At 43.4% G+C, this 13,117-nt stretch overlaps 1 protein-coding gene across 4 annotated transcripts in view; it reads left to right on the top strand.

Annotated features, from left to right (window-relative positions):
* Window positions 1-13,117, top strand: part of EYA2 (EYA transcriptional coactivator and phosphatase 2) — a 124,386-nt gene that overhangs the window by 97,176 nt on the left and 14,093 nt on the right. For all 4 annotated transcript variants that reach the window (XM_028735102.2, XM_028735104.2, XM_028735101.2 and 1 more), the window contains exon 10: window positions 6,138-6,227. In XM_028735102.2, coding sequence (XP_028590935.2) covers window positions 6,138-6,227 — 90 coding nt within the window. The remainder of the gene's footprint in view (window positions 1-6,137; window positions 6,228-13,117) is intronic.

Genomic DNA, 13,117 nt, shown 5'->3' on the forward strand with positions numbered 1-13,117 from the left:
TGCAGAGGACCTGCCAAGTGGATCAGGAGTAGCTGCAGGTGGTTTTTTTAAAAAAAAGCAATATGTGGCTTAGTTCACACTTCAAAAACAAGTATAGCAAATGTTTTGTTTTTTTAATGAAAGTAAACTAAAAGCCATGGCATCAGAGGCTGAACTCTGTATTTTCGGAAATACAGGGGCATCTACCCCTGAAGCTTCACACTCAAGCTCTCCCCATATAAATAATTGCACATTAAAGTCCAGCAATGTGAAATATGCAACCTGACAAATTCATGTTGGTACCTCGGGTTACAGACACTTCAGGTTACAGACGCTTCAGGTTACAGACTCCGCTAACCCAGAAATAGTACCTCAGGTTAAGAACTTTGCCTCAGGATGAGAACGGACCTCTGGAACGAATTAAGTTCTTAACCCGAGGTACCACTGTACAAAACACATGCGTTCTTCAGTTCACATGTTCTTCTGAACTGAAGAACACATGTTCTTCAGTTCACACACAGGCACTTATTTCACAGAGACAGACATAAGAAATTTCCTCTTTCTTTGTTTGAGGAAAGTGTATGGCTACAACCACCCTGTGGTACAGCCGATGTCCTTCTCCCCTACGATAAAAGCCAGGGGAACCTGAGAGATATTGGCATTCAAGCTAGCATTGTGTATGCACACATGTACACAACACTTTACAGAAGTCGAAATGTAAAAAGAAACCTGTGAATGCAAGTGCCTCAAACTAATAAGAATAGCAGCTGCCAATATGGTGCCCTCTATATGTTGCTGGACTCTTCATTCCCACCAGGCCTAGCTAACATGTCCAATGGCTGGAGATGATGGTAGCTGGATTCCAAAAAAATATTGGCCCACTCCTGAATAAGAGTAATAACCAGTGCCAAAATATTGGCACGCCTAGTGCTTTTAGTTGGGCAGAAGCCTGCTAATTCTGTTCCTCCCACAAACATGGCCTGCACACCCATCCAAAGATTAGCATTTGAGACAGATTTGCAATGTGCTTGCTGGATATTGGAGCAACTCCATCTCAACTGTCAGTTGGGAGAGGCTGTGGCTCAGAGGTAGAGTAGTTGCTTTGCTTTAACCAAGGTTGGCTTGATTTCAGATTTATTTATTTTTTCAGTTAAAAGGCTCTTGAGCTGCATAACTAGGAAAAGTCTGTGTTTGAGGCCCTGGAGAGTCACTGCCAGTCAAAGTAGACAATACTGAGCTAGATGGACTAGTGATAAGGCTTGGAATATGGCAGGTTTGTGCATTCAGTTGTTGAAAAGGAGCACACAGATAAATTAGAAGGTTGGGTTGGAGCAGTGATTTTTCTAACAGTGTTGCAGGGACGTGTTTATCTGGGGCTCCCCAGTTAGAAGACCAGTAATAACAATATTTTTTTGAAAAGCCAATTGCCGTTAGCAAAGTGTAACCATAGGAAGGTGCTGAGTGTTGCTCTAGGATCCACCCTAGACTCAGAGAAGCCTAGAATACACAGAAGAGGCCTGCAGGATCATTTTGATGATGCGTCAAGTCCAGCATCCTTTTCCCTTCAGTGACCAAATAACTGCCGCTAGGAAGCCCACAAGCAGGGCATGAAGGCAATAGTCTTCCCATAATCCATTGCAAGATGCAGCGGTTTCATGGTAGACAAGGGAAGGGTGGGGTTCTTCACTAAACTATTCAATACAGAAAGCAGTTGCTTGATATAGAAACTTTAGAAGCCAATGGAAATGGGACAGTGAAAATCAACAGAAGAGTGTTTTCCTTTCCCCAATACCTATTGGGTTTAGATGTGAAGACATGGAAGAGGGATTAAAAAAACACACTTTAGGATGATAAGCTGGGTGGTGGTGCCTGTTAAATAGTGGGTAGACATAGCAGACAACACAGCAATTTCTCCAAAGCACCTCTTTATTTGTAAGCTGGAACAGAACTGAACAGCAAACAGCTCAGTCGGCCTGCTTTTATAGGCAGCCGGCTGTCAACATTGTAGCAACAACAACCCAGGGTTTCCCGCCTAAAATAACTGACATGGACCTGAGTGAAAACTATCTACACGATACTCCTGGTGGCCAGGGTGATAACTTCAATACACAACAGTGCCATACCTGTGAGCCTGTCAGCTAGAGAGAAGTAATTCTGCCTGTTTCTTTCCCTCCACAAGCTGATTCACATAGTCGCCATTTCTTGACGTTTGCATTTCACATTGGTGTTTATAAAGCTACTGAGGAATGATAGGAAGGAACAGCCTTCCCTAACCAGGTACATCCTAGCTATTTTGGAATGATGAGAAATTTAGCTCAATGCATCTGGAGGGCATGAGGTTGGAGATAGCAGGGATAGAGAACCGGGCGTTGATCTGGGAGAGACCCTGGTTCAGGTCCCTGGGGGTCCATTGGGTGGCCTTGGGCAATAATATTTATATACTTCCCTTCCAAGAAGATCTTGAGTGGCATTTCAACATTACGGCAACCCTAAGTTATAGACTAGGCTGAGATTAAGTGCCACTTGCCCAAGATCTTGTGAGCTTCAGAGCTGAAAAGGGATTTGCATGCTTGCTTCCCTTATCTGAGCTGAATGATTTACCATACCGGTGTAGCATCATCTTCATCTTACATCCTTCCTCTGGAAAATGAGAATAATAATGGGGAATGTTATGGTAATGAATACACCAGAGGTTGCACAACATGTTACATAATTGGTGGTAGCAGCCACAGTATTTAACTTATGGGTGTTCTAGCACATATCCACTTAGGTTTCATCCTGCTTCACCCTACCTTGGGTTATGTACTGTTTTGCCGTCAGAACATGCACTGGAATGCTTTCAAGAGTTGATGCAATGCTTTGTTCCCACAGTTGGCCTGACCAATCAGGGCCAAATATTCAGTGTTCGATAAATGTGCCACCTCTAAAGCGGCTAGTGGAACTTAGCCAACTACTGACATCGTGTGGATTTCCCAGTCCCCACTCCACATCATTGACTGCCATCGTCAGAGGGTGGGGAAAACACCAAGCAGCAGAAAGATGTTAAGCTCTACTAGCCATTACAGAAGGGAGGATGGAGTTAAACATAAATGCTTATGAGACAAGATGTGTATTTTTATTGGAACATTTTGTTTGGCTCTCAGTTGCAGCAGTGAGAAAAAGATGGCCCAATCTGTCATAAAAAAAGCTGCCTTATTCTGAGAAGTTGGTCCACCTAGCTGTCAGGCTTCGGAGAAATGGCGTCCTCCCTCCCTTTGGCCATGGATAAGCAGAACAAAGCGAAAATAGTCTCTTACCAGTTAAATATATTTTTGATGTTCACAGCGAAAGAACAAAGACTCTATTCTCGGAGGAAAGGTGCTACCAGTTAAGGTTTCCACCCACTTCCCCCCGAGCCACCCCTGTCACTTCCTTTGTCTGGCAACCTGATCTCGCAACCATTGGACCTTCTGTGTAGCTACCTTATCTGCTCTCCATGATCTTAGACTGATCGGTTGGACACTTTCCAGCGAAAGGGAGTCTGCTAATTCTCTCCCTCCCTTTTCTTCTTCTCCTAGCAGTTCCCCACTCATTTCTGTCCAGCTGTTGACTTCTGAACTATGTCCCTCTGCAAACCACTGCTCCAAATCTATACTGCTCCACTGCTTCTGGGCAGCTTCAGGATCCTGGTCAGGAGCAGGGGGATGGGGATGGGGATGGGGAGGCCCCCACCATTCCTCATCAGAGTTGCTCTCCACAGCCTGGACACTAGCTAAGCACTGCCTTCACTGATTAGCACTGGTTCTCTAGGGTTTCAGACAAGGTTCTCTTCCAGCTGTACCTGCACATATGGGGGATTGAACCCAGGACCTTCTGGATGCAGAGCAGATGCTCTACCACTGAGCTATGACCCTGCCCCATAGCCCTGTCAGAAAGATGAGACCAAACATGGATGCTAAGCCAAGTTTAGCTTGCTTGGTGGAGTCTTCAGTGTGTTGGGATTCTGCACTTACACACACACACACACACACACACACACACACACACACACTGTTGCCCCAATCCTGCACCTGGGTGATCAAGTTTTGATTGGCATGCATATATTGAGTTTTAATTTAAGCCACTAATTACGAATTACAGAACGTCCTCCTCCCTCTTACACTTGATATAGGAAAATTCCCATGTAAATATATTTATTCAGTCTGAGAAAGGTTATGAAAGAAAATCAAACTAAATTCAATAGAGACGACTTAAAACAAATTTACAAGAACATTTTGATAGAAGTGCCTGTGGTGATGTAATAAATTATAAAGAAATGGTGTGTTGGGACCAAAGAATAGCTGGAAAAGCAAAAGGAAATTAAAATAAAAAGCTCCCCAGTGCAGGTCCGGTATGAAGGTAATGAAAAAGAAGCTTAAAAGGCAAACTAACAATAGATGTAATGATATGAAGTCTTGGGTTTAATAGGGGAGAAGTAAGAAAACTTTTTTTTTGGTGAGTTGTTTCCTTAGTCTGAAGAAGAATGTGGACTTTCCTTGTAGGATTTGCTCCATAGTTGAAAGCGATTTAGCAAGCCCAGCTTTTCTTTAAATAAAAATGTTGCTAGCCCTCAAGACCATGGAAAGAAGTTTGTAAACATGGTGGGAGAAATGCTAACGAATAATCCTTAACCTCTTGACCGGCTTTCCTGTTCTTTTGTGGACATTCATGAGGTCTAAAACATGAAATGTGCCACCACCTGCTTATTTTCATACCGTCATTAGGGACACCTTAATGTCCCTGCCAACCTAGTAGTTCGAAAGCAGTTCTCGCTTTATTGGCCGAGGGAGCCGGCATACAGCTTCCGGGTCATGTGGCCAGCAGGACTAAGCCGCTTCTGGCAAACCAGAGCAGCGCACGGAAACGCCGTTTACCTTCCCACCAGAGTGGTACCTATTTATCTACTTGCACTTTTGCGTGCTTTTTGAACTGCTAGGTTGGCAGGATCACATAAACCGCTTGGAAAAGAAAAGTATTAGTACTGTCAAACAGTATGTAAATTTGGTTATCTCAAGTGAACAAATAAATAAATAAAGGCTATTGTGTTGTGGTTGGTTTTTTTAAAATGAAAAATGAAAATTATTTTTAAAAAGGAAGGTGGGACATGCCAGAAAGATGGGAGAGGGTGATATTGAGTGAGTGTCGACAAAGGAGAAGATGTGAGCCCATTGTGCTAAAACTAACAGCATCTACAAGAAATTTCCCATACTTGTACTTTTACATCACTGTAGGCTCATGTAACACTGTTTGGACAAACAATTACTCCCCTGTCTGGCTGCACTCATGGACCATACCTGGTGAAATCTTTACCCATGTGATCTGCACATGCAGCCCTTGGAAAGAGGCAGGGGCCTGTACTCAAATATATAAGAAAAGGTAGATGCAATCCAGTAACATATAGTGGGGAAATGGATTTAGAACGTTTTGAGTAGCCAGTTCCTGTTTCTGTAATCTCTGTGCTGTTCTGTTTATTGTTGGCTTTTGTTATAGCCACAAAGGTTTTCAGGAGGGAAAATATTGAAACAAAAACCTTTTGAGTAAAAGAAATGATGATGGCCCTTAGCTTTCATGTTCAAATGCAATCAAGTTATCAGAAGTTATCAAGTTATCCTTTTCCTTCAATTCAGCCCCCCATAAGTTACCCATGTGGATGGAACCGCAGCCATTCTTCTTTAATTAACAGCTACATCAAGAATGTATAATAATTTAGGTTCATGCGTATATACATCAAGCGTTGTCAACACTATTTGCCGCAAAGATTGACAGAAATTCACTCTTGTCTGTGCATTTTGCTGCTTTGTAGGTTCTCCCAGACGGATTTGTTTGATTAACCTCACCATTCAATTACATGCCTCCACAGAAATCTGCAAAAAATTAGGGCAAGGCTTATAGAAATCTGTATTGTGCTGCCATGGTTTATAGGAGAGAGAGAGCGATGTGGGGGTATCCTTTTATATATATAAAGTTAAGATAGACAGGAACAGAGGAGGGAATAGCATTACATATCCTAATTCTGGTGCAAGTTCTTACTTTTTTGTTTGTTTTTCCCAGTGAAGAGTTTCAGTATCGTATGTTTTCTCAAAATTTAATCCCAAAATTCAAAGATATTAAAATGGTTGACAGCTTTTCCTTTCTAACAGGACACCACCACATCCGTCCGGATAGGCCTTATGATGGAAGAAATGATCTTCAACCTTGCAGATACGCACCTGTTTTTTAATGACCTCGAGGTAGGTATTGGTTTCATTTCAATTTATATGTCCTTTTTTATCTACCCATTTTGGAAACATTTGTCCTTCTATAACCAAAGTTTTGTTACAGCGCAGTCCTGTTCAGGTCTACTCAGACGTAAGCCCCAGTGAGTTCAGTAGAACTGAACTCCTGGGTAAGTCTGTATAGGATTGCGCATAATTGCAGGTAAAATTATATTTTTAGTATTTGAATCTGTCTTCTTTACGTTTTTCCTCCCTGGTTATTTGGCAGTGAAAGGAGGGTTATGGTCACAATTTTGTGTGTCTGTATTGCTAAATTTCAGGAATGAAGCCTTTGCTACCTGTGCCTCCTGGGGCTTCCTGTTTTATTGGTTATTCATTAGTTAGTTTGGGGTGGAAATAAGCTGGCTCCTTCATGTGATCAAGACCCAATAATACAAAAGCAACACTCAAGTTGCAGCAGGGAAACCCAAATCATCAGCAGCATAACATTAATAAATTGGTGAAGCTAAATTACCTGCAGAGCCAAGGGCCATGTATCAAACTAGCTTTGAGCCCACATAGCAAGAGCTAAATAGATGCAGATCAGTATCTCCTATTATTTCCCCCTGCCTCCCTCCCCATCATCTTCATCATTATCACAGCATCTGAAATAGCTGAGCACTGTGTGACAATAATCAGTGCCTTCTTTCTAAAAAAAATGTTTAGGCGTACTCTCAATTTCCTACCCATATTGAAATACTGCCCCTCAATGAAGCCAAACTTAGATTCACAAACTGTTTAGGGGTATCCGTACCCCTGCGTCCCCCTCCCCCCAGAAAAAAGCAGTGACAATAATAAATAATACAGGCTCTGCCAGCAGTCTTATTTATTAGGGATGAAAGTAAAAGGGGGAAAGCATTAAAGAAGTGTCAGCCTGACTCCTTCTGAACAGCCACCATCACTTTTTGCTCATTCAGAAAAGAAGCCAATCTTTTTTGTTCTCTGTTTTCTACAAAGTTTCGCCCATTCGAGACCCATAGGTTTCCACTGAGTGGGGACCACCTGGAAGCACATCATGAGCTGCAGCTAATGCACTCATCTCAGCTGCATGCGGTTCTTGTTTTCATACATGCTGTGGTGAAAGAGAAGCCGCGTCACATGAGCATGTGGCACTTGCCTCTGAGATATACTTGTTCAGTAATGGCTAGACCCAATTACGAAAAACCACTCGTCCGTCAGGAGGAATGAAAAGGGACTAGGCATCACCAGATCGTGGAAACCACAATCTACTGGGCCTTCTTGTTTCATGATCCCACGTTGCCATAACTTTTGCAATGCTGCAGCCAGAAATCTGGGCCTCTTGTGATTCTAACAAGAGGCTACAGACCACCCAAAAGCACCTGAGGATTAGCATATGTGCTGTCAATTCCTCACCACGAGGCAAGCAAGGGCTTGTTTCATATTAGAAGACACACCATTGCAAGCAGGGAGGGCAGAAGTAAAGCCCTGGTGGATCAGACCATTGGTCCATCCATCTCAGCATCCCTTTTTCCACAGTGGCCAATCACATGCCTCTGGGAAGCCTGCAAGCGAGACATGAAGACAATAACTCTCTCCTGTGGCTGCTCCCACCAAGTAGGATTCAGTTGTGTATTGACTCTGAAGCTGGAAGCCACAGCCATTGATAGACTTCATAAGCTAGAGGACATTACCACGTCTTGCGGCATCGAGTTCCGCAAATTAACTGCCTTCCGTGTGAAAGTGTACTTCTTATTGTCTGCTCCAAATCTGCTGCCAATCAGTTGTACTGGATGACCTTGATTTTTAGCACCATGAGGCAGGGAGGGAAAACTTCTACCTAACCACCTGAACATTTGTACCTCTTTACTTCCCATCCCACGTAAGAGAACAGTAATTTTGGGTTTCTTGGCCTGCTGCAGTTCAAAAAACAAGAATTCTACAACCCAAAGAACCAAAGCCATGTGAATTGCATAAATTTAAGTAACAGCATGTGAATGGCATATATTATGTAAACATTATTGATCTGAGTAAATGGGTCCGGTGTCTCCTTGCAGAAAACGGGACAATACTATGTCCTACTTTATAAAAATATGGGAGGGCAAATGATGCCCTTGGGATTCTGGAAGGCATTTGGGACTGACTGTCTACAGTAAGTCCTACTGAGTTCATTGGGACTTGCTCTCAGGTATATAGGATGTATATAGGATTGCAGTCTGAGATCTTAGCAGTTACAGCCTTCATATTTTTAAGGCTGTTTTTTAAGGATTCGTCTTTTTAAGTATACTTCAAGCAAACCAAAAGCTTGAAATCTGTTTGGTGAAAGGATCCAAATTCTGTTTGCAATTTGATTACAGAATAGACCCTGACTAGGGAAAGTGTGTATTGCCCCATGGCAAACCAGCAATTGCAGTGCTAAAAATATGCTTAGTTTAGCCAGCTAGACAGAGCAGTTTGCATTAGTTTGTGGCTGAGATGTCCTTAGACAACACAGCATTGGCTCTAGGAGGCTAGTATAGAAAAAAAACAAACCACAACTCTCTCTTCTCATGATGGAATGGTTATTTGTCTGAGCAAACCCTCTGTTATAAGAATTGGAGTCTGATTTCTGAGAGTGTCAAAGGTGGCAGTTGTGCAAAGTTAAATATACATAAATGTTGAAGGAGTGTTCAGGTGCTTCTGATTTGTGTGTTCAACGTTGCATTTGCTCCCCAGAGCACAAGATGGTACTTCACACTGAAAAATTCTCAGGGAAGGTGAGGCAGGCAGGAGACAGAGAAAGTAACCGACTCACAAGCCCCTTTCCCCCTTAACTCTTTGAGTCAGTCCCCCTGCTTGCTCACTGAGAGAATTTCTCATGCAAGGTGGAGTTTGGTACGTCCAAAGCAGTGCTGTATTGGAAGACAAGATGCTTGCAAGATCGCAGCTACTCTTTCTTTAAATAACATCCATTGCCATGGAGTTTCAGAAAGCAAATCATCTATACCTTTGAAAGAACCATTATACCACTTTAACAGTCATAGCGTCCCCCGAGAACCCTGAAAATGTAGCTTGTTCAGAGGAGTGGGGAAAAGCTTCCTTTTTGCTGAGGGAAGCTCCCATACGATGCTAAATAGCAGCTTCATTCCAACTGAATGGCTTTCTATCAGTCAACCGTACTGATTTGCATGGAAGAGGAGAGTTATCCCCCTAAATCGTTGTGAAAGACCCTGGCCCATTGTTGTCAACTTGTACCTGTTCTCCCCAGCCACTCCATTCAGCAGTTCACTCACATCCCTCCTCGCTTGGACTCCTACATTTTCTTCATCTAATAACATTCTTCTCTTATCCCCTTTCCATTCCTGCTTTGAGATTTTGTTTTTGCTTGTAATCATAATTGATTTATAATGTCCTTGAAAATTACCCCTGGCCCTTACCTTTCCCTCCTCCACTCTTGAACATCTCTGTCTTCATGAGGCATGCTAGGAATTGCTGGTGCTGGCATTGACTGGACCAGTCAAAGGGTGGAGCTAATGGGAGCAACAGGCAAGCCAGGAGGCACTGGACCAGGCTTGAAAGTGGTCCAAAGTCCCCAAGTCCACTTTTAGAGAAACAGCACTCTTAAGCATTTAACCAGGGACACAAGTGGTGCTGTGGGTTAAACCACAGACCCTAGGACTTGCCAATCAGAAGGTCGGTGGTTCGAATCCCCGCGACGGGGTGCGCTCCCGTTGCTCGGTCCCTGCTCCTGCCAACCTAGCAGTTTGAAAGCACGTCAAAGTGCAAGTAGATAAATAGGTATCACTCCGGCAGGAAGGCAAACAGCGTTTCCGTGCGCTGCTCTGGTTCGCCAGAAGCGGCTTAGTCAAGCTGGCCACATGACCAGCTGTACGCCGGCTCCCTCGGCCAATAAAGCGAGATGAGCGCCGCAACCCGAGTCGGCCACGACTGGACCTCATGGTCAGGGGTCCCTTTAAGCATTTAACATGAAACAATATAAAATGTTCAGAAGAAAATGCCAATAAAATAAAAAAATAGGCTCAATTATCAAAATATCTACATTTAAAAACAAATACACGTCGTAAAATGGCATGTCTTCTGGGTAGGCTTTCCTGAACAAAGCAGTTTTCAGAAGGCACCAGTAACAGGAAAAACAGACACACCTGGCTAATATTAGAGTGTAGGTGCTGCTACACTAAAGGATTGGTTCCTTGCTAGCGCAGAACAAACATTAAGTGGCACTTGTAAAAGTTCCAGTTGCACAGAACGGAAGAGTTGAGTGGGCAGGTATGGAGCCACTTTTTCTTGATCGATACTGCTCCTTCCTGGTGCTTTTTCTCTGCTTAAAGGAAATAAATATGTTTCCTGTGCAGGAAGAAATGTCCCTGGGAGAGGGACTTGGATCCGAGGAGAAAAACAGGTAATAGAAAAAGGTTCGAGCAGCCCCTCCTCTGCCACAGATGCAGTCACGTTTGTAGCTTCTGTGTGAAAAGACAATGCCAGGATTGCATCTCTGTCATCTAGTCTAGCTGGCCTAAAGAAATGCAGGGACAGAGAGTCAGTGAAAGAGAGGGATGTAGAAAAGCAAGCAGAGGGAATTGTGCCCTGTTTGATCTGCCAGAGTTGCAGTATGTTGTAGCACCATCAAGTGGTATATGAGGAGGTAAGCAAGACTAGATAACCCAAAACTGAATTGGTCCAGCAGGCTCATTTGTAGGTTAGCATGTAAATAAGATGCGTTCATGAGGCTGGAGGAGTGGCGAGACCAAGAGGGTCAGGGAGGTGTAAATTTTGTTCACGTTAGTCCCTGGTTCAAGCTAACCTCTTGCTTTTCCATTCCTATGGAAAGTGGGAAGTTCTACCGAGTGTGATGTAATCCCTGAACACATTGTGGATGCTTTGATGTGCTTTGCTCCTGTTTGTGCAATTGTATTGGCACTTTTAACATCCATGTTCATGGAATTATATCAACTGGGCATTCTGAAACTTAAGTCCGTTTGCCCTGTTGGAGAAGCGTTTAAAGAACTGCATATCCAAAACAATGCTTTAAATTAGCAGCCCAAATTCTCAAGCACATTAACATGTTGATCTATTAGAGTAAAGTTTACTTGGACAGTGAAATCATATTTATAGGAGAGCCAACCAATGTTCATATTGTAAGATACGGGCTTTTGAGGGGGGCGGGACAGTAATTCTGTCTAAGGCTGAGATGTCCAGAAAAGAAATAAAAAACTGTATTTGAACGAGGAACATACACATTTTAATCAGAGCACCAAAGTAACTTTGTAAATTACTTTTATTTCTATTTCCAAATGTCTGTAGTATCAGGGTGGGTATGGGTGGGTGTGGGTGTGTATGCATTCAAATTCCATACTGGCTAGAAAATTACAATACTAGGAATGAAACTGCAGTGTCATTTGCAAGCATAAGTCCTAAGGGGCAGAATACAATAATTTTGGCTTCTTCTTTTTTTGACAACTTGCAAAATCACAATCCTATCTTCTAACTTCTGGAGCCCATAAAATCCAGAATTTCCCTTGCGAGCCTGCCATCTCCTGTTGGCTTATTTATAGATACCGATTCACATTTGATCACCAGAGAGAGATGATCTAAACATTACAGCACCATAGCAATTGCTCTTGGAGACTCCAAGTAGTGCTTGTGGTTTATTTTAATTACCCACATGGCCTGTAAGAGGCACAGCAATCACAGATCCCTATGAGATCTCAGCATATCAGTTAAAGCCAACAGATGTGGAGCCTGGTCTTGGAAATGTCCTCATTACCAAACTTTATTCAAGCCAAACTGGAGCCTCATGTTGAGCCACCCAGATGTTCACATCCTCCTCGTTGCTCACCAAGGTCTCAAAAGCAAAATCTGCAAGAATGAAAAATTAGTCTGGTAACCAAGTACAGTAGTAAAATATGGTCTACATTCTTGCCTTGTCCAGCTTTGCTGTGTTTTACCCAGTAACATGATAGTGTCGGTCGGCAACGGACTATGAGGTAGTGTCTCACTAAGTGTCATGGTATTTTATTAAGTCAGAAATGTGATCGCTACTGTTGTCAAACTTTAGCATACAGAACAATTCATTCGCAAATGAGAAAAGCAGATTCCCCCCCTACAAATGCCTTTCCCCTGACATAATTGCGCTGCGCAGTGCAACTCAAGTTGAGTGGGCTGCGACAATATTATTCCAGCGTGGCTTTTCACAATCCGCATGCACGGCTGAGAATGTTTTTATCATTTTGGAAAGGCATGCGAGTGTGCCAGCAGAAATGTGCTTTTAATTTTGTTTTCTCGGGCCATGTTTTTAGAGTCAGCCCTCACTTAAAATGCAGCCTGAAAAGTGACTAAGGAAGGAAGGAACTATAGATATTACTATCAGCATGGAATTGGCATATCAGATTCGCCTTCAGCAAAAGTCTGGCTTGTAACGCACACAAGCGAGCGAAAGCAGGATCTGTGTCTCTGCTGTGATGGTCCTTGGTTTTTTAAGGAACGTCAAGGAAGTTTAAAGAAACACACCTGTAAATGTGCATGGGTTGAATCCCATGTTTGTATCATGTAAGGGTCCTGGGCTTGGGACAGGTCTCAATCAGGAGCCTCAGTAAAGCAGCCTTGGGCACCTTATCGCCTGTTCCACCAGTGTACTGGGTTTTTGGCAACCATGGCCAACCTCTGGGTATGAAGGATGCTGTGTAGGCTGCAGTATCAGCCTACCTGAATCTACTGGGCCCTGTAAAGTCTAGATTTCAGAATCAGCTCCTTATTCTGAGCAACCCATCAGAGAAAATAGCAGTGCAGCATCTGGGTGCTTCACCCAGCGGCAGAGGAAGCCACTCGGGCACCTGGGGTGGTGTGCCCAGGGGCAGGGCGAGCCACTCATAGGGGCAGGGCACACCACAGGGCCTCTGGAGTCTGCCTGC

This window comes from Podarcis muralis, chromosome 5 (assembly GCF_964188315.1).
Source record: "Podarcis muralis chromosome 5, rPodMur119.hap1.1, whole genome shotgun sequence".
Classification (NCBI taxonomy): domain Eukaryota; kingdom Metazoa; phylum Chordata; class Lepidosauria; order Squamata; family Lacertidae; genus Podarcis; species Podarcis muralis.